This window comes from Delphinus delphis, chromosome 10 (assembly GCF_949987515.2).
Source record: "Delphinus delphis chromosome 10, mDelDel1.2, whole genome shotgun sequence".
In the NCBI taxonomy this organism is placed as follows: Eukaryota; Metazoa; Chordata; class Mammalia; order Artiodactyla; family Delphinidae; genus Delphinus; species Delphinus delphis.
In genome coordinates, this window is record NC_082692.2 from 40,888,895 (window position 1) to 40,910,680 (window position 21,786).

At 51.1% G+C, this 21,786-nt stretch overlaps 2 protein-coding genes and 1 pseudogene across 2 annotated transcripts in view; all 3 read right to left on the reverse strand.

Annotated features, from left to right (window-relative positions):
• RPS18 (ribosomal protein S18) overlaps positions 1–21,786 on the reverse strand; it is a 68,790-nt gene that overhangs the window by 26,925 nt on the left and 20,079 nt on the right. The gene's annotated exons all lie outside the window — the stretch shown is intronic.
• Positions 2,308–8,532, reverse strand: LOC132431906 (17S U2 SnRNP complex component HTATSF1 pseudogene; annotated as a pseudogene).
• RING1 (ring finger protein 1) lies at positions 16,245–20,261 on the reverse strand. Its single transcript, XM_060022033.1, has 7 exons — positions 20,124–20,261; positions 19,868–20,002; positions 18,804–18,964; positions 18,487–18,702; positions 17,399–17,788; positions 16,943–17,216; positions 16,245–16,663 (listed from the first exon to the last, which is right to left on the reverse strand). The coding sequence occupies exons 2-7, from the start codon at positions 19,943–19,945 to the stop codon at positions 16,562–16,564; spliced, it is 1,221 nt and encodes a 406-aa protein (XP_059878016.1). The 5' UTR covers positions 19,946–20,002; positions 20,124–20,261; the 3' UTR covers positions 16,245–16,561.

Consider the following 21,786-nt stretch of genomic DNA (forward strand, 5'->3'; position numbering starts at 1 on the left):
CGCCTCCACCTTCCTGTCCCGTTACTACCCACCAACCCCACCACCACCGGGGGGATCCAGATATTCTCACATTTGACCTGATTCCTGCCCCAGCTCGAGGAGCACAGAAGGGCCCAGGATTTGGGACTTGGGACTAGGGAGACATAAGCTGCTTTGACAGAGCGGTTTCTGAGAAGGGGGTCTCTGGATATCCCACGAGGGAGATTCCTGAGACAGGTGTCTTCATCGAAAGTCAACTAATACTCCGATGGGAGAAGGGCTGTGCATGCTGGCGCCTTGGTTTTCGAAGTTCTGCGCTTCCCTTCTCCTGTCCATCCCTGAACCTAAGTATATACCCTGGACTGATAAGCACGGTTTCTTGCAGGCCTCACTGAGGAGCATTGCTGGAATATGAGGAGGCTCATATTCTGGAGCCTGGAGGCATTAAAGTTACATTGGAGCACACAGTTTTCGGGGACATTGAACTGCTCCGGGAATCCACAGGAGCCCTCTGACCCAACGGTCTCAGGAGGGCATGAAAAGGCGACAGAATCGCGTGAAAGGGAGCCGCGATACCTATATAGACCTCCAGGGGGCAGCATCGACCAGGGGATGGAGTTCTTCATCCGCTCAAACTTGGCCGACTGCTGAAGAGCCCCCTTCATGCTCCCTTCAAGCTGAAGCAACTGAGGGACTTTTCCTTCAGTCTAACAACATTCAGTCCTGTGGCTTAGATGGGTCCTTGTGATCCCCAGGCTGAAACTCATAACTTCTGGCTAACATCACCGCCCCTCAAGCTTCTCCTTCACTTTTTTCCTTTTGCTGATGACAGACACACTGGCCTCACAGACCCAGAAGCGTCAGGGATCACTCCTTAGGACGGGACTGTGTCAATATCCTCCTTCCCTTTGCTAACCTGTAAGACTCGTGTCTGTATCTGGCACATCGGTCCCTGTCTTTACCTAGTGTCATATAGGAAGGACCTGGAGGTGTCCTTATGGATTGTAATAGCGCCCCAATGCTAAGGGATCTCTGTCCTTTAAAGAAATATCATTTCCCTCTATTTTTACACCTCGGTGCCCTCAGCTTGTCCTGAGTTATTTCTTAACTGGACTCTCTGGGAAATATCTACTCTGTGTCCAACAGCTCTGTTTCTGCATAAAATGGGGGTGCCTATCTCAGCATCAATTTCAGAGCTATTGAATGTGGACATGTACCCTGAGGACAAAAGAAATAAGAGATTCCTCCTTTCTTCCCATCCTATCAATATGGACCCACCCACCCTCTATTTAAGAAGGGTGGCTTTTCAGATTTTAGGAAATCAGGCATGAGGGGAAGCAGGCAAATTGGCTGGGTTCCAACATAGATTTAGGGTAAAGATTCAAGGAAAGAAGGAGAAAGCAAGACCAAGACAACTTTGAAGGGAAAAATAGAATCAGCTCTCTCCATCCTGGGGAAAATGGATGTAGCAATTCATGTTGCATTTGAGTTTATAGAGTGTTTTCAGATACAAAGTTCATTAAACCAAGGCATATGTATTGATCCCCTTCTCTGTGTTCTGTGACAAGCACTGTAGATTCAGCAGAGAATAAATCAAGGTCCCTGAAATCATAGAGCAGATATGTCATCTCACCAAATTCACACACCTGTCCTTGGAGGTGTTCTTCCTGGTTCATGTGCTGGAGTAAGTAATGAACCCAACACCACACAGCCGTTCAGTGGTTCGAAACTTCTGTGCCCCAAATTCACCTGTTCCATGACTCCAGGCTGGGAGTCATGGAGCTGAGGAAGCAGCTGTCTGCAGAGAAATAACAAATTAACTCTGGTGAAGTAAGAGTAAATGATTAGAAGGATCTTTACAGAACTGAGGGAAAAGCTGGACAGGCAGGATTTAGAAAGGACAGAAGCCAGGACAATTCCAGGATTTAGGGACCAAGGGTCAGAAGACTGGTGGGCGGGGAGCAACGTGTTCTCCTGACCTGGCTTCCTTTCCACTCTGAGACATTGCTGGCTCTAAGGCAAGGCTCTTAATCAGCATCCCAAAGGATCTGTGAATGAGGATGGGGAAAAGTACATTTTATTTTCACTAGCCTCAAAGTGAAATTCAGTATTTCTTCAGTTGTCTGTAGAGAATTTTTAAATAATACTAAAATCGACTTTTTATTGTTACCATGCACCAGCAATTCTACAATGATAGTGACAAAACACTGCTGCCTGTGGTGCAGTGCCCTCCCACTCCACCTCTCTTGGTATATCACCGCACACAGGAGAATTAACTATTTTCAGTTCACATACACACACTTAGCCTTTGGAGATTCCCCTTTACCCTCAACTCTCCCTCTCTCCTGAGGCCTCCTCAACCCGATCGTCTGTAATCCCATCCCCTGCGTGGGCAATGATTTCATGGCCATCAAACCACCTTCCATCAAGGGTTTGAATATAATAACCAGCTTCCTCTGCATTCCTCAAGGACACGTAGTCCACACCAGCTGCGTGCCTAGCAAAGAAAAGGAGTTTCTTAATTTGTCCAGGCTTGGAACACTCCACTCAGAGGTGTTCTCTGACCTCCTTCGGCACCAACGGATCATCCTCTGAATCCACTGGATGAAATATATTTTTGATGATGACAACTCACTCATGGTACATTCTGGTTGGCCCATCTTGCCTCTCAGGTCTCCAGTCCAATTGCTTCTGTTGCAGAGACAGCTTCTTCTTGTAGATTTGAGGCATCATATCACTCCTTCAGCTGAAACTTTGCCACTTTGACCTGTAATGTGTGGCTTCTTAATGTTGTGTTAATTTCTGCTGTACAGCAAAGTGATTCAGTTATACATATATAGTTTTTTTATATTCTTTTCCATCATGGTTTATCTCAGGATATTGAATATAGCTCCTTGTGCTATACAGTAGGACCTTGTTGTTTTCTGCTCTATATGTAATAGTTTGCATCTACTAACCCCAAACTCCCTGTCCATTCCTCCCTATAGCTTCCAATTTCATCTTCATCGAAGAGCTGTGACGCAAGATCCAAAGATATCCTCTTCAAATAACAGCAAAGCCCACCTCCTTTAAGATTTCTTTGATTTTCTTTGTAAAACTTGACCTTAAATTCTTCTGACGATCTCTCATAATAATGCAAAATTTGGATGTCAGCTGTGTAAATTCACCTACTGTAATGTCTAGAGGCAAATTAGATATATAATACATTTGTATTTCTATCTTTGTGGACATGAGACCATCTTGCTTCTTCCTCTTCTCTCCCCTCTTTTTGGGATCAGTGGGTTTGAGGTTTTTCTTGCAGAAGTTCCTCTGCATTCCTAGAATTGACGTCTTGTATTTTTGCGGTAGAGCTAGACATGCTATCATTAGAGAAGCCATAATTGGTCTGATATGTAGCAATGAAACCTTCTGTGATCTTGGGGAACCAAGCCCCCCTCCCAGAGGTAGGCAGTGACCCCAAGCTGCTGCCCCCAAAGAGTCCATTTTTCTACCAGGATCTTCTTGGGTGTCTCTGATCTTGGAGTCATTCTTGCATTTGCAGCTGCTCATCAAACTCCTCATTCCCATCCAAGGGGTGGCTACTTGGCTTTCCTACCTAGCACAGGGCAGAGGCCAGGTGAGCCAAGAGGCTGCTCCCCTGGGCTTGGGAGCCACCACCGAGTTATCTGAAATGCCTGTCCAGACACTGTTCTCAACATTTAACACACTAAGTCACTGGCTCAGCACAACAACCCTGTGAGGTCAGAACTATTGTTATCCCCATTTTACAGCAGAGGAAATGGGGGCCCAGAGACCTTGCCCAAGGTCGTGCATGACAACGCTGGGATTTGAATCCAGCAGGTCTTCTCTAGAGGCCACATCCTGAACCGTCACTTCTTATAGCTTCCCAGAGACTAATGAGATGATATCCAGCCTGCCTCCCATCCCTGTTTTTATATTTAAGAGTGAAAATGTAAACTCCCTGGCCCACCTACTCTACCGCGTTGTTGTCTCCACCACACTCTGTGCTTTCTGGCTCTGACCCACGTGCCCCCTCCTGAACCCACCCTCTTGCCCTCTAATAAGCTGGGAGTCTCCTCCTACCCTTCACTTCTCCTTGGAGTGCCCCCTCCATTTCCTGGCTTTAACCGAAATTGAACTCTCCCTGGAGGGTACTACCTCCTCTGCAGGCTTCTGAAATGACAGCTGTTTATTTTCTTATAGGTGAGGGTGCTTTCATTGCTCCAGATTACTGCCTCCAGACCCTCCTCCTCCACCCCACCCCACCCCCAGTTTCTGCTTTAAAATAACCCTCTGCCTCCGGGGCTCAGCCATTGGGCTAAATTGCTGTCTTCCTTTTTGCTACTGTCTGTCCCCTCCCAGACCTCTCCATCTCGCTCAGGGGGACTCTGGCACTCGGCAAACTGTCTGTCTCTTCCCATCTCATTGTCCAAGGAGGGGACCTGTTGCCCACCTGACGTCTGAACACCTTGGTGACTTCATGCCCTGGAACTTCTCCACTCCGACTTGGCCACCCTTCCTCACTGTCACACCCTGGACCTTGTCATCTGCAGCGGCTCCTCCAGAATCACTCAACCCCCATCTCCTAAGCTTCCCCCCTTCAGTCTCTCCTCCTCTCGCAACCATTTCTCAGTCTCCCGGGACCTCCGGGTCACTGGTGCCTCCCTTCCTCCAGCCCATCAGCCCCACCTTATGTGGCTACACCTGTGTGGTCCTTCATTTCATCAGCTCTCTCGACAGTATCCTGAACTGCCTTGCCCCGCTATATTTCCATCCTTTGTATGTCTCAGGCAAAACCTCAACCCTGGTGAGCCTAATGATCTTTCTTCAGGAGTTTATTCTTCAAGCTAAGAAGTGTTGGAGGAAGTCTCGAGCCAGGAAATGGTCACCACTCCTCATTCGTGGTCCCTAAGAGGCATTGCTTCGTTAACCAGTCACATCAGGCTGGTCATTGGCTACATTAAACTCCCTGTTCCTGGAGCCTATGAGATGCCTCTCTGTCTCCACCTCACATTCAGTTGATGATCTTGCTCTTACATCACAGAGAAAACTGAAGCCATTAGAGGTGGACTCCTTCAATCACGTGTTACCAAATCCACATAGCACCTGTGCCCATCTCTCCCTGTTCCTTCAGAAAAGAGCGATGGTTTTCCAACTTGGCGCATCAGAATTGCCTGGAGGGCGTGTTAAAACACGTTTCCTATTCAGCGGGTGGGTGGCTAGAATTTTCAGTTGTAACTAGTTTCCAGGTGACGCTTGATGCTGCTGGCTGGGGACCCCACTTTGAGAACCACTGGAGCAGAGGCACCTCCTGCCCAAAGCCAGTTTCTCTACCTGTGACTGCATCCCATGTCCTTGATTACCCTCCCCCTTTTCCCCTCCTGAATCTTCAGCCTCTCCCTCTCAAAATAAAACACGAAAAACCAACCCCCACCTCCACCTCACCTCCTCCTCTGACCACTCCCTGTACCTCTCCATCCCCTCACCCAGCCTCACTCTCTCGCACACAGCGCGTGTACATTGATGGGATCCTAATTTGAAAAGACATGTATAAAAGCCATTTGGGGGTTCATTTGAGTATATTCTGTATATCAGGTGGTATTAGGGACTGACTGTTATTTCCTTAGCTGGAGGAAGTCCTTATTTTGAGGCCATGTGTGCTGAAGTGTTCACGTGTGAAGCGTCACGATCTCCTACATTTTCACATGGTTCAAGGACTAGATCTAAATATGTAAATATTTGTATGTATGTATGTATAAAGGATAACGATTTTAAATTAAGTGGTGGATGTACAAGTGATCATTATACTATAGTTTCAACTTTTCTGTATGCTTGAAACTTTTCATAATAAAAAGTTGGGGGAAAATTCTCTCTCTAGTCCCTCACTTCCACTCACACCTCAACCCTCTTGGGCTGGTGTCCACCTCTCCCAGGCCACACAGGTGCTTTTTTTTATGACCCTCATTTCATTAAATCCATTATTTAGTTTTCTTCTGCTTGACCTCCCTCCCGTATTCAATGCTTTTGACCAATTCTTTTATTTATTTATTTATTTTTGGCTGCGTTGGGTCTTCGTTGCTACACGCGGGTTTTCTCTAGTTGCAGCAAGCCGGCGCTACTCTTCGTTGCGGTGCACGGGCTTCTCATTGCGGTGGCTTCTCTTGTTGCAGAGCACATGATCGAGGTGCGTGGGCTTCAGTAGTTGTGGCGCGCGGGCTTAGTTGCTCTGCGGCATGTGGGATCTTCCCGGACCACGGCTTGAACCCATGTTGCCTGCATTGGCAGGCGGATTCTTAACCACTGCACCACCAGGGAAGCCGTTGACCAACTCTTCACTGAAACACAGTCTTTATTTGGCTTCCAGGACTGAGCACTCTCCTGGGTTTTCCCCTCTCACTCTGGCTGCTCCCTGCTCCTTTGTTGGCTCATCCTGCTCTATTTGGTCGTATTGGAGATCCTCAAGGGTCCTGAGCCCTAGACCCCTCCTCTTCTCATGCTACACTCTGCCTCCAGGAGATCCATCACTCCTGACCTACGGCTTCAGTTGCTATCAGCTGATCACTCTCAAATTTATGTCTTTCCTCTGATCTCCAGACTTGTGGATCTGACTCCCTACCTGGCATCCCTACTTGGATGTCTCAAAGGTACCACAGACTTAGCATATTCAAAAGTGAATATGTAAAAGTGAATTCGAAGTGAATATGAATATGATCACGAACAGTGTCATGCTCAGATCTGGACCACAGGGGCCCTGCTCTGGTCCACAGACTTTAGGGGACCTCACCTATCATGTGCCACATTTATGAAGCCACACCTGGGCACCTTTGTCACTTGGGATCCGGCCCTCAGTTCTGGCACAGCACAACCTGAAACCCTGACCTTCTGCTCTCATAATTAACATCCTTCCGGCCCCAGGGAAATGCTTCTGCAATCTCTTACCCTATATCCTGGAAACAAAAGATGACTACAACCGAATCCTGAGCAAGTTTGAGGTTGTGTCTCTGCCAGATTCCAAAGCACACACTTTTGGGGGGCGGGGAGACGTTAAGCAGTAGAAGCTCATTACAACAACCCAATTGAGCAAATCTTCATGGCTGCATTGCCTCTGTTGCTTTGTATCTTTTTCTTTAAAAATAGTAATTTAAAAAAGCATTACAGTTATAGCTAAAGCTCATCCCATTCCTCTCCTTTCTAGGTGGGAATTATCATTCTGAAGTCACTGGGAATTATTCCCATGCATATTTTCTACTTTAACAAACAGGCTTTTGTTAATATAAGTATAATTTATTTATTTTTGGCTGCGTTGGGTCTTCATGGCTGTGCGCGGTCTTTCTCTAGTTGCAGTGAGTGGGGGCTACTCTTCATTGCGGTGCGCGGGCTTCTCATTGTGGTGGCTTCTTTTGTTGTGGAGCAAGGGCTCTAGGCGCGTGGGCTTCAATAGTTGCAGCATGCAGGCTCAGTAGTTGTGGCTCGCTGGCTCTAGAGCGCAGGCTCAGTAGTTGTGACACATGGGCTTAGTTGCTTAACCACTGCGCCACCAGGGAAGTCCCAACAAATAGGCTTTTTTTAACATGTATCATTGTTTGTGTATTTTAAAACACATAAATATCATACAACATCCACTTTTGCAACTTTCTTTTACTTATATGTTGGTAAATAAGTCATTTATTTTAACTGCTGTGTAGCAGTCCACTGTAAGAATAAACCGTACTTTATTTATCTATTCCTTTAAGGACAGATTAGGATGTTTCCACGTTTTCTTGACAATCACATGATACTGCAATGCCCATTCTTATCCTTGCCTCCTTGTACATATGTAGAAATTTTTTTTAAGAGTTATGCATGATCAGAGTTTGTTTATTTATTTAATTTATTTTTGGCTATGTTGGGTCTTTGTTGCTGTGTACGGGCTTTCTCTAGTTGTGGCGAGCGGGGCCTACTCTTCATTGTGGTGCGTGGGCTTCTCATTGTGGTGGCTTCTCTTGCTGCGGAGCAAGGGCTCTAGGTGTGCGGGCTTCAGTGGTTGTGGCTCACGGGCTCAGTACTTGTGGCTCACAGGCTCAGTAGTTGTGGCTCGTGGGCTCTAGAGCGCAGGCTCAGTAGTTGTGGCTCACGGGCCTAGTTGCTCCATGGCATATGGGATCTTCCTGGACCAGGGCTCGAAACCGTGTCCCCTGCATTGGCAGGCGGATTCCCAACCACCGCACCATCAGGGGATCCCCTATAAATGTTTTCCTAAGGAATACATCTAGAAGCCGGAGCACTGGGTTTTAGGGTATGTGTATTTTCAGCATTAAGTGTTGCCAAATGTCCCTTCAAATTTGTTATAGCTGTTCACACTTCAAGCCAAAATGGATGAGTTCCTAATATCCCACATTTTTGTCAACACTTGGTGTTATCAGAGTTATTTTAATTTTGCTGATTTAGTAAAGTAGTATCTCATGGTTTGGGTTTGCATTTCTGCATTATTAGGGAAGTTGAGCATCTTTTCCTATGTTTATTAGCTATTTGGCTTCCTCTTTGATGACTTACCTGTTCATAGCTTTTGCTCATTTCCCCCTGCCTTGTCCTTTTTTTTAATTGATCTGCAAGAGTTCTTTATAAATCCTGAATACCCATCCTTTATTGGTCATATAGGTTGTAAATAGTCTCACAATCTGTGGCTTGTCTTTTTGTTTTGTTGTTTCTTGTCTCATAGAAGTTAAAATTTTTTTTAATGTAGTTGTATGTGTCAATCTTTTATTGCCTGTGTTTTTGTATCTTGTTTAAGAAATCCTTCCCTATGCTGATATCATCAATGTATTCTCTTGTATTTTCTTTGAAGAACTTAAAGTTTTCTTTTTCACATATTTAAGGTATCTGAAATTTATTTTTGGATCTGTTGTAATGCACGGATCCATTTTGTTTTTCATTTGGATAGCCAGTTAACCCCAGACAAGTCGAGAAATAGTCCATCCTTCTCCACTGACTTATGTTCCTTTTGTCATATACAAAGTTCTCATATCTCTGCGGGTCTGATTCTGGACCCGTGGTCTATCTATTTGTCCATGTGTCAGGCCTACACTGCTTAAATCACTCCAGCTTTAAATCTGTGATATACGGTGAGGCAAACACTCCAGTATTCTTGCACTTCAAACTTGTTTTGACTTTTTTTGGCCATTTACTCTTCCACAGGAATTTAAAGAACAGCTTGTTAAATAGAATTTAGATTAGAATTGTACTAAATTCTAGAACTTTTTTTTTTTTTTTTTTTTTTTTTTGCGGTACGCGGGCCTCTCACTGTTGTGGCCTCTCCCGTTGCGGAGCACAGGCTCCGGATGCGCAGGCTCAGCGGCCATGGTTCTCGAACCTAGCCGCTCTGCGGCATGTGGGATCTTTCCGGACCGGGGCACGAACCCATGTCCCCTGCATCGGCAGGCGGACTCTCAACCACTGCGCCACCAGGGAAGCCCTCTAGTACTTTTGATTAGAATTGTACTAAATGTATAGATTTTGATTAGAATTGTACTAAATGTATAGATTTGAGAAAAACTAATCAGCTGTATATTGAATTTTCCTCCTCATGAGCATGGCATATCTCTCCATTCTTTTTTGTCTTCTCTTCATGTTCTCCAATAGAGTTCTATAATTTTCTCCATAAAGCTCATGCACATATTTTGCTATATTGATTCCTAAGTACCTTATAGTTTTTGTTGCAATTACAAATGGTATTTTCTTAAAACAAAATTTGTTTATTGCTGTTGTATAGCCATATTGATGTTTGCATATTCATCTTGCCCCCAAAACGGTGTTAGTTTTAATTGTTTGTAGGTTCTCATAAATTTTCTATGTAAATAATCAATCATCTATGTATAATTATGGCTTTACTTCTACTTTTTCTTATTGTGCTAGTTCAGACCACCACCACCCCCAGCACAAGTTGAATAGAAACAGTAAAAACTAGTATCTTTGTCTTAGTGTTGGAAGTTATTTTCTATTCCTAGTTAGCTAGATTTGTTTTTTAAATCATTAGTGTTAAACTTTATCCAGGTGCATCTCTACATATTGGGACAATCATATTTTTTCCTTTTAATATGTCAATGCTGTAAATATCATTAATAGATTTTTTAAAGTAGACCATCCTTGTATTCCTGGAATAAACTCTGCTTGGTCACACATACACACGTGCATATACACATGCACTTGCACAAACTCCATTGGATTCAGTTTGCTAATATTTCATTTAGGATTTTCAATCTAATAAGTTCAATTGGTCCTCTTTTTCCATTGTCTGGGACGGTCTATATAAATAAATAAACAGTTCCTTGAAGAGTTAGCAGAATAATATACTTATAAAGCCATTTGGGTAGTGTGTGTGTGTGTGTGTGTGTGTGTGTGTGTGTACTTAAAATTTCTCATTCAATTTATTAGAATTTATAGAGCTGTCAGGCTTTCTATTTCTTCTTGAGTCAACTTTGGCTGTCTTTCATCTAATTTCCCCAGCTGTTCAGGACTGAGACCTCATCTGTCTCTGGGTGGCTGGTGAAACAGAACAGGTTGACAGAACCTGTTCCTTCCCAGCCCCCTCCTAGTAACCGTAGCCACAGTCAGCTCACCCTCTGGCTTTCAGTTTTCTCTTTGTTTCTAGCACCTGGGATTTTACTTTCCTTTTGAGAACTCAGTTATATGTTTAATTTTTTTCCTTTTTATCAGTATTTCTAGGTGATGGTGCTTTTAGATTTTCCACATCCTCCATCTTGCTTGATTCTGAAGTTGTTCCCATTTTACAGATAAGAAGGCTAGGGTTCAGAGTGGTTTAAAAGCCAGCTGAAGGTCACACTGCTAATCCTTTTACCTAGTTATTGAACCCAGATTTCTGGTTCTGAATTCTCTGCTGTTGCCATATTATTCCATGCTGCCTTCTGAGGCCAAAGAGGCAAAACCAGGAAGGGGCATTAGGAAGTCAAAGGGAGAAGGGGTCTCATGGGCAAGGTGGAGGACTCTGGGACGGAGGCTCAACCGTGGACGGACAATGCCAGGAAGCGTGGAGGAAGGAATGGTGTTAAGGAAATGACATATGGGACTCCTGGGCTGCAGCTTTTGGAGGGAGAATCACGGCCTCAATCCATCCTGAGATCCTGAAATATGCGTCCCCTGCCCCAGATCCAGGCATGCATGCATCCTTTCAACCAATATTTCAACTCCATATTCGTAGAGTGTCCAGTTCCAGGTCCAGGGAATGACAAGAGTGAGCATCTGCAATCCTGGCTCCTGCCCTCAGGGAGCTTACGTTCCATGGGGAGCCAGACACCAATCGAGTAATCCCCAAAAAACACAGATCTGCAACCACACACAGTACCTCGGAGAAAGAGTGCGCCTTGGTGTGGGAGCTCAGAGGAGGGGAATTTGACCCGAAAGGAAGGTCTGAGTACCTTCCCTGAGGATGTGGTAAAGGAGCTGAGATCTGAAGAATGCACAGGAGCTAACTTAAAAGAGAAATGGAAGAAGCCTTTCGGGTGGAGGGCCCAGCCTGCGGGAGGAAGCACGCCACGGTGGAGTAGAGCGCTAGGGAGTGACAGGGGTGAGTAGTGGGAGGTGAGGCTGGAGAGGCCGGTGGGGCCACACCCCAAGGGGCCTTAGAGGCCAGGTTAAGGACTTGGGTCTTTAACTTAAGGTCGGTGGGAAACCATTGACGGTGTTTCAGCAGGGTGCCTGAAACCATCAGATTTGCATTTCAGAAAGGTCTCTTACTCAGGCATGCCTCTTGTTTCAGAGAAGGTCTTTCCGGCCTCTCCAGTGATCTCAGTGATTCAGAGAAGAGCCAGACAGTCCAAGTGGTCGCTGGCCCAGGGAGGTGGAGGGATGGAGAAGAGTGGACAGACTTGAGAGATATTATAGTGGATACACTCGTTAGGACTAGATTCAATATTGAGATGCTCACCACGAACACCTGAGATCACATGCTTCAAAGGCGGGGCCACATCACACACCTGTTTGTGGTACCCAGGTCCTAGAACAGTCCTGACACATGGTGGACTCAATACATAGTTTCTGAAAGGGTGAAACTGACCAGCGGTCTCCCAAGTGATCCTTTTACCTTAGAGGTTCTTTCATCCCTTCCTGCATGTGGCAATAATCAGCCTCTCTGATACATCATCGGGAGAAATCTGCCAAGTTCTAAAGAGTTTTCTTTGGGGGAAGTTAATACAAGAACTAAGGTCTACCTTATCCTTGAACATGAACAATAACAATAAATTTACTGAAGGTGCCGCCCAAGGCAGAAACTCCCCTAGCAGAACCTCCTACAAGAGTGAATGATGACGTGCCATCCTCGGGGCCACGCTGGGCCCCAGGGTGCCAATCTGGAGGGGATGCTCCGTGGGACTCCCTGCTGACTCTTGTTCAAAACCAGTTTCCCAGCACATGAAGAAGACAGTAAGTGAGGAATCCTGCGGAAGAAGTGCAAATGCAAGGAAGTGCTTGTACTGGCCAGGTGTTTCTTGTCTTCTTCCACACAACCCTGTTCTACTTTTTCCACACCCAGAACCTCCCACTTTCTCCCCCAACCTCCCTTGGCTTCTTCCACTGGTCTCCATCTCCTCCATTTCCCTTCCTTCTCCTTGGATACATGCCTCTGCCTATTTTCACCTTTCAATAAGAGGCCCATGGTGCTGCTGGAAAAAGCAGCCTCCGTCTGGGCTTTATTCTTAGTGTGAAATGCAGTGAAGGTCACAGAAAGCCCTGAAACAGGGCCCGTGGGTCCAGGAGTGGGCACAGGGAGATGGCCTCATCCGATGGGGTGCTGGGTGTAGCTTTAGCACCGGAGGCAATAAGCAGCCAGCGGCCTCTGGGGGAAGTGATGGGGTTGGGTGGGATTTGTGGGCAACTAGAATTTGATGGTGGGGGTTGTCATGGAGATCTCTGGGGATTCAGTTATCTCTTTAAAAAATCCCTTCAAGAAAATCCCGGGAAATCTGATCCGTCCGTGATGGCAGTAGGTCTCAGGCAGCCTGGTTAAACTTCTCAGATGGAGGACAGGAGATTGGAAGTACAGATTCTTTTCTAAGAAACAGGAAAAGCTCTTTTCCTGGGGGATTAGATTGTGGACTAGAAGTGAGGTGGACCTGGCCATTCCAGCCCTGAGTAGGTTCCGGTGAGACACTCTGATCACCTAATGTGGTGGCTCTGGCGGGGATGGGATGGGTCAGGGAGCCGTGCCCCATTATGCCTCCCACAGAAGAGGCAAGTCACTCCGACTGTGGAGGGAGTCTGTCCCCAGGGCTGCCCTCCTGGAGTGCTGCGGGGTTGGCGGCCCGCTCTGTTCATCCCTGTCCTTCCCACTGGGTGTGGACGGTTGTCAAAGCAGAAGGGGGCTCTGAGTGAAGCCACAGCCATGGAGGCCAGAGCCATAGGGCCTGTCACCTGTGTGGGAGTGCAGGGGCAGGGTCAGGTGGCCCCGTGGCTGCAGCACTTCCCACACTGGGGGCAGGGAAAGGGCCTCTCACTCAAATGGACCAGGTGGTGCTGGGAGGGGTGGGAGCATGACAAAAGGAGGCTCCACAGTCCAGGCCAGAAAAGGGCTTTGGGGTGGGGGCAGGGGCTGCTGGGAGGGACGTGGGACAGGGTCAGCTGTGACAGCAGAGGGGTCAAGGGGTAGATGGGGAGCTGGAGGTCTGTCCTGCCTTCTCCTTCTCCTCTGCCTTGGCTCCCAGCCTGTAGGGGAGGGGGATGAAGGTGAGAGCAGCCAGGAGGAGGGGGAGGCAGAGAGACCAAGGCGGCGCAGGCAGGCTGAGCCCCGCCCTGAGGAACCCAGGGCACAACTTTCCCGTTAGCAGTTTGCCAGGGTTTTGAGGGCAGCTGGGTGACAACCAAGCCCTCAGGGTTAGGCCTCACCTGGGCAGGGGTCTCCTTTGGTCCTGGGCTCTGGGGCTCAGCTTCTGCACTTAGACACATAATCTGCTACGGTTTGGGGACCAAGAAGCCTGAAAGAGATAAAATGAGGGGGAGACTAACAGAGAGAGAGGCTCCCCTCCCCCACAGGCCCCCCACCTACTTCCTTCTTCCCTCCCGTCCATCCAGCCTGGTGGCACCTCCTCTGAGAAGCTCTTCCTGACCACCCTGCGGCTTCCAGTGATGCCCCTGCCCTGAGGCCTGGCATCCCTCCAAGGGGACACTTGTCATTCACTGTAAGGACCAGAGCATCTACTGCAGGGGTTCTGGGCCCCCGAGCACATCAGATTCACATGGAGGGCTTGTTAATACACAACTGCGGGCCCCACCCCACAAGTCCCTTTCCTATGCGAGGTCGTGTGGTTTCTAAGTGGCGAGGTGGAGATTTGGACCCCGATCAGTCTGAATCGAATGTCTTTCTTTCTCCACCTTGCTCCTCTGGGTAGTTGCTCTCCTTTTATCCTCTGTATCTTGTCTCTCAACAAAATAATCAGGTTCCCTTTTGTATACTTTGTGTCTCTCACTTTGCCTCACCCATAGGTGCAGGCTTCACTGACAGAGGCTGAAAGACTTGGGGAGCTATCTCAGGGAGTGGGGGTGGAACAGAATTGGAGCAACCCCCGCCCCCTTCTGCCAGCACTGGGGAAGGGGAACGCCTGGTCAGGTCAGGTCAGGCAGTCATTTTTTCTTTGTTGTGGGCAGAGGAGATGGACCTGGAGCAACAGTTCTGTATGTCACTCACATGGTGCCATCTAAAGAAACAGGCAGCCTGCGAAGTTCAGCGTCTCGGGGGCAGAGGAGGGTGACAGAGCACTGGCAGCAGAGAGGGGTCCGAGGAGGAGCGTGAGAAGCGGAACGGCGGAGAGGGTGGGCCGTGGTGTGGACTGGGGCCCTAGGAGAGGAGAGACGGGGGACCAAGGCTCGCAGGCGGCTCCAGAGTGAAGCCAGAGGGCGGGGGAAGAGGCAGAAGGGCCACCGGGTCGGGTAGGGCTGGCGAGAACGAGGAGAGTGAGGAAGTGTCGCTCCGGGCAGCCGCTGGAACCAGAAGAGAAGCCGGGTTCATTCCAGACTCTTCGGCTTCCACCTCGGTACCTCCCGCGACTCCTCGCCATCGTTTTCTCTCCCTTGAAACTCCAGGAGCGACACCCACCTTCCTCCCGCCCTCACATCCCGGGAGCGTCGCCCCCCTGGATGCCTGGGGTGGGAGAAAAGGGGAGCCAGGATCGGGGATCCAGGGAGGCGGGGGTAGAAAGGGGCTTATACGAGGGTGAAGTGGGTGTTGTCTATTTCTACAGGGCGAGAGGTCTCGGGGGTGGGCGCCCGGTCACCTGGGCTGGAGGGTACCCCCTGCGTCCGTCGTACTGAGGGTGAAAGGGACGACGGGCAGCAAACGAGAAACGCCAAGCGTGGAGTGAGGTGCCCTCGGGCCGGCGAGTCTGACGCCGAGTCTGACTCCTTAGCCGGGAGGGCCGAGACTAGACTGAGCGAGCCACGGGAATTTGGGGCGGAGTGGGGTGGGGGCGCGAAGGGCAACGGAAACAGGAAGTGAGGGGCAGAGAGGCCAAAGCGGGTGGCGGGAGGCAGCGTCAGTCCCTCCTGGGGAGGCGATCCTCTCCACCTCTCCGGGGCGTGGCGCGCTACGTGGGCCCCGGACCCCGCCCGCGGAACTCGAGGCGTGGGGGATGCGGAGCAGCGAGCGCTTTACTGGATGCCCCCACCTGGGCTCTCCGCTGCCGCCGGGACCGGCACAGAACTACAACTCCCGGGCAGCCCTCCCTCCGCTCAGCCCCGCGGCTCGGCGGGCACCGACCGGCTCGCTCGCTCCTGGGAACTGTAGTCCCTGGCCCTGCCCGTCTTCTTCGGGAGGCTACCCGGGGGCGGGATATGTGCAGGGAGGTTCTCGCAGCCCTCCCCCCATCCGCGCCTTTTCTCTCCAGCTTTAGAAACCAGCTTCTCGCAGGGACGAGGAATTGTACCCCTTGCAAACATCTCGGGCCTGCCGCGTCACCCTCTTGAGCCACTTTCCTTCTTTCCCTGTGGTATTGAAACCCGGAATCTCAGCCTGGGCATTCAGGTCATAGGGGGAAAGCTTGGGATCTGACTTCACACCTCTCGGCTCTCCACCCTGTCTCTTACAGCTTCACAGGTCCTTCCAATTTTCGTTCACATTTGCTGATCTGAAGGTTCAGGAAAATGGGATCTACACACCATGAATACCCTTTGACATTTCCTCCCCATTTCCAAGGCTGATTCTACATGATTTCTAGGGTTCCCTCCCCGATCTTTGTTTTCCTCTCCTTCTACTAACCCCCGATAAAGAGACACAAAACCACAGGTTTCAAAGAGGAATAAAAGCAAATTTGTTGTTGTTGGTAGAAGGGCATGATGGGAAGGGCTCTTCACCCTTCCCAACATCTTGCGTGGATGGGAGGTTGGGGGCAATAGAAAAGGCAGTAGATGGGGGCGCAGGCCCCACTCTGTACAATATAGAAGAATCTGATATAGATACTTTGTATAAAAGCCACTTGTCCTCATTTGTGTCCTCTTGCTGGCTGGCCGGGCTGGGGGGCTCTGGGGGACAAAGAAGCTGGGTGGTGGGCCAGGACTCAGGGACACCCCATGGTCCCCATCCCCTGGCTGTCCCCTTGAGGGGTCACTTTGGATCCTTGGTGGGGGCATAGCAGAGCTCCAGTGGTCGGGACACTTTCCAGAACTTCTCATTCACCAGCTCCAGGGTTAGCGAGCCATTCAGTGTCTACAGAGGGGGTGGATGGGGGAGGAGAGGGAAGAGGAAAGTAAGTTGGGAAAGATAGTAAAGGAAATGAATGAGAGGAGAAAAAAAAGGAAGAAGGAATAATAAATGGGGCAAATCACGGACACGGATGATGGGGAAGAAGGATGGACAGAGAAGGGAGAGATGGGAGATGCAGAGGGAGAAGAGGGCTGGTCAGTTAGGAGGTCAGGATCTCGGTTCTGCGTCCCCAGGCCACTCTCCCTCCTCTCCTCTCACACCGCTGCCCTCAGAGGCTCTCACCGTGAAAGCTCCGCCCCCGGGGGCGATGTAGATGGTATACTGCTTTTCGCTGACACCCTCCAGACTGGGCAAGGCAGGCTCTTCAGGGCCGTCACCTCCTCCGGCGCCCCCACCCTCCCCACCTCCCCCATCAGGTCCTCCGGCGTCAGAGGCGCCCCCTCCAGGCCCTCCTGGCTCCCCCGCCTCTTGCTGCTGCCTCCGTTCGAGGGCAATGCGCAGGGCCAAGTACTTGGAGAGATGGTCCACTGTGGCATTCCCAGTTGTCTTCACATACCTGGAGTGGGAGAGAGGGCAGGTTGAGGGCACAGGAAGCCTCAAATGGAGAAGGGAAGTTGGGGATTTCCCAAAGGGCCTCTGGGTTAGGGATTCTTTCTGGGTTTGGGCGAAGCCCAATTCTGATGGAAGATCATGAGACCTTTGGTTTCTCAGTGGTCTGGGGAAGGACGAAACTCTCACCTAGTCTGGCAGTATTCTCCCTTCTCCACGAGCAGGGGGTGGGGCCGGAACACGAGCTCAATTTCTCCACCTGGCTCTGGGGGACTGGGAGCCCCGGGAGGGCTTGGGGGGCCCAGGGTTCCCCCTCCCAGGGTCCCTCCCCGGTCACCAGAGTCTTCAGAACCAGCACCCCCACCCACCCCACCAGCGCCACCTCCCCCTGTCCCTACGCTGCTCCCCCCTGCGCCCCCTCCACGGGGTCGCTTGGGAGCAGGGCCTGGGGCAGAGTCAGGGGCGGAGTCTGAGCTCACATCCTCTCCATCCCCCTCTCCCTCCCCAGGCTCTCCTTCCCCCCCACTCATCGTTGTGGTCTGATCTGACCCAGGCATCGGCCGCCTCACACGCTGGGCCCTGTGGAAACAAGTGGTTGAGGTTAGAAAGCACCAAGGATAAGGGGTCTAGATTTTAAACTTCAGAGAATTAAGAGATCAGGGAAATCTTAATGATGATACCTAATATTTATTACATACTGACTACATGCTAAACACATTGTTAAGTATTTTGCACTGATTGTCTCAAATTATACAAATCCTATGGACACAGGTAATTATATCATCTCTATTTTATGGTTGAGGAAACTGAGGCTTAGAGAGGTTAAATAACTAGTTTGAGACCATAGTCTCTTTGCCTCTCAAAGCGTGGTCCAAGAACCAGTAGCACAGCCTTGTAGAGATGCAGAATCTCAGGCCCAACTTGTGACCTACTGAATCAGAATCTGCATTTTTAACAAGACTCTCAGGTAATTTAGATGCACATTAAAGACTGAGTGATGCTGGACTAGGAGGTGATTTAATTCCCAGCAGTGTGAACTCAGAGCTCATGCTCAAAAAGCACTCTACTGTTCTAACTTCCAGAAAGTTAGAAGATGAGCTATTTCCTTAAGAACAGTAGTACAAGCTACAGTTTACATCCATGACCTCCAGGCGTGACAGTTAAGACTGTGATCAGCACTCAGGATGCTGAGGCTTAGAAGCAAAGACAGCCCCAGGAGTCTGACCCACGGATCTGTCCCATCAGCACCGCTGCCACCTTCTTCGTGGCCCCCGAACCTGTGCATGGCCTGCATTCGCAGCCCCTCCTCAATGCTGGAGCTCAGCGCCTGCTGGTTGTGCAGGCGGCTGAGGCGGATGAGCACCCTGTCTTGGTGGGCCTCATATTCCTCCCGGCTGGGGTAGATCTTAGAGATCAAAGCATCGAAGTTGGGGTCTGGCCGCAGAGACCGCTTGGATACCAGCTTCTTTCGGCAGGTAGGGCACTCCTTGTTCCTGGTGTGGGAGAAAGGAGGCCCTGAGGAGTCAGTCACCAGGGCATGGAGGGTCCAACTCTTGTCCCCCTCCCCCCATCTCAAACCTGTCCCTCCTGTTACCCGCTGCGCAGGGCCGTGACAATGCAATCAGAGCAGAATCGGTGGAGGCACTCCTTGGTTGTCATCGTATTCTTCAGCATGTCCAGGCAGATGGGGCACATGAGCTCTGAATGCAGTGACCGAGGGGAAACTGCAATTTCTGTGCCATCCATGATGGCTTCCTGGAGGCGTCGATGAGTGGAAAGGTGGTGGGTGGGTTGGGGGGAAAGGAGTTTTAGAAACAAGTGGTCCATGAAATTGGAGTCTTGAGAAATACAGTGAGATGTCAGAATCTGGGTACCTCACGTTGGCCACATGAGGAAATTGGGAATTCTAAGAGTAGGAGCTTTGGAATAGGAGGATCTGAGGTTTGGTAATAGGCCTGGGGATGGGCGTGGCACAGATTTTCCATCTGTGGAAGACTTACTTGGTCAACAGAATTTCTTACAGTGCAGTCCTGGTACTACCTATATCAGAATCCCCTAGGATGCAGGTTAAAAATGCAGATTCTGGGGCTTCCCTGGTGGCGCAGTGGTTGAGAGTCAGCCTGCGGATGCAGGGGACACGGGTTCGTGCCCCGGTCCGGGAGGATCCCACATGCCGCGGAGCGGCTGGGCCCATGAGCCATGGCCGCTGGACCTGCGCGTCCGGAGCCTGTGCTCCGCAGTGGGAGAGGCCACAACAGTGGGAGCCCCGCGTACCGCAAAAAAAAAAAAGCAGATTCTGGGGTTCCATCCCTTTACTGTATCACAATGTTACAGGTAGGGCCAGCGGGAATTCCATTTTTAATAAACTCCCAAGGTGAGTCTTAAATGCACTGACCTATGATGCGGACCTGAGAAACGGGGAAGGTAATTTCAGCCTGTTTACTATCTTTCAAATGAAGATAGTAATACTTGCTCTACCTCTCTGGCACGTCTGTTTTTAGGATTAAATGAGATAAATGTGAAAACGCTTTTAAAGATTAAGGTAATTCAAAGGGCCGGGGAGTGTGAAATCGGTCAGAATGGGGCAAAAAATGGAAGAGGCTGTGAGATGGGGGTCTGGGGAAAAGGAGTAAGTTGTAAAGGGAGAATCCCTGTCACCTGAGGGGTCCGGTGGAGCTCATACAGACTCAGTTCCCACGTTTTGCTGGCATTCTGGGCATTCGCCGGCGTCGTCATGGTGACCGGGCACAGACCCCCACGAGGGCTCCACCGCCGGGGAGGAGGAGAGGTAGGCTGGGGAGTGGGGGAAGGGGGAAGGGGAGGAAGGGTGTTAGGGGGGCCGCCCCTCGCGGAGACCCCGCCCTCCCTAGGCTCCCTCCTCCGCCCCCCACTCCGCGCCGGCGCGGCCCCTCACCAGCTTCCAGTTGTCCGCGCTCCCGCCGCCACAGCGCCTCTTCCGGGGCCCGGCCTCCCCGGCCGAGTTCGCTCGGTCCGCAGCCGCTGCTCAGACAGCAGCTCCCGCTGCAGCCGCCGCCGCCGCCATGGCCCGGGCGCTGGGGCCCTACGTCACTTCCGCCTGCCCCTCCACTCCACTCCACCCCCCGCCGGCAGAGACGTCACCCGCCAGTCGCGGCGCGGGTGGGAGGCGACGTGGACGCCCGGGTTCCCCACGGCCCCCGCGAGCAGCCGGCGTCCCCGGAGTCCCGCGCTACGTGGGGATCGCAGTCTTCGTCCCCTGGCCAGCACCGTCGCGCGGCCGACCTCATCCACTGTCCCCTTCCAAGGCCCCCACTCGGGGCCTCCGCTCTGGAGGGCGGGGCCTGGGATCTCTCGGACCCCGGGAGGGGACAGAGGGAATTGGAAAAGGGGCCACCTCCCCCATTCCGCGTCCCCTGGCGGCTCTGGGGAAGGGCGCCCCTCCTCCCCACACACAACTTCTCCATAACCCCAGCCCGGGATTGCGGGGAAAAAAGAATTGCAGAGGAGCCTCTGCCGCTACAGTCCTTCAGTCCTGTGAACGCAACTAAGTTCCGACGTGCCCGGGATTCCCTTACCACCCTGGTGACCTGCTCCACCCTCCGCTTTGGCTCTCCCTAGACCCTCCGACCCGCTCTCCCTTCGAGGTTTGGGGGCGACGGCTCGGGACGTCCAGACTCAACTCTCGGCCAGAGCTAGAGACTCGAGAATTGCGTTTGGACAATCAAGAGCCGCGGCCCGGGGCGGGGGAGGGAGGCACACGGGAGGTATGGGGGAATGGAGACACCACGCGGAAGCAGGGACACACACACACACACACACACACACACGATGGGGCCCCTATCGGGGAGGGGTTGTGCGCGTGTAGGTGGGGGGCACAAGGGGCCGAATGTCTGGAGTGGGAAGCGGGCAGAAGTCTCCTCCAGGACTTCCCAGTAAAGGAAGGCGACCGGGAGGGAAGAGAAGAGGAAGGGGCAGAGCGATCCCCATTGAGGGCAGGGGATGAGAGGGATACGGGGGAAAAGAGACCGTGATGGGCGTCTGTCTCCTCCAGCTTGAACTGGGGCTCCCGGACTTGGGCTGCAACTGCCAGGGGGTGGCCTCTTTCTGGGACAAGGCAGCAGTGGGTCCCCTCGCCCCCTCCCCCAGTTCCCCCCTACTTCCCTGTCCTCGCCTTCAGTCCGTGGCCAGTCCTTATGTGGGCTCCAGAGTCGATTAGCGCGGACCCCCTCCCCTTCCTCCTCCTCCTCCCAGCCCCCTCCCTCCCTTCTGCTCTCCTCCAGCCCCTTTCATCGGCTGGCCCATTCCCCTAATCCTGGCCCCCTCCCCTAATCCCCCCCATCCGACCCCCGGCCGGCTGCAGCTATTGTAAGGTGGAGAGAAAGGGGAGGGGGGGACTCAGAGAAAGGAGAGGGGTGGGGGAGGGCCACCTGTTCCAAGACCCCCTCCCAAGGATAGACTGGATACTACGATGGGGCCATGAACAAATCACCCTTGGGGACCATAAGGACCCAGGGAATTGGGGGAGGGGACTGGGGCTGCAGGATCAGTGGAAGGGGGTGGGGCAGAGAGCCCCTCCCTCCAAAAGACCCAGAGTGTCA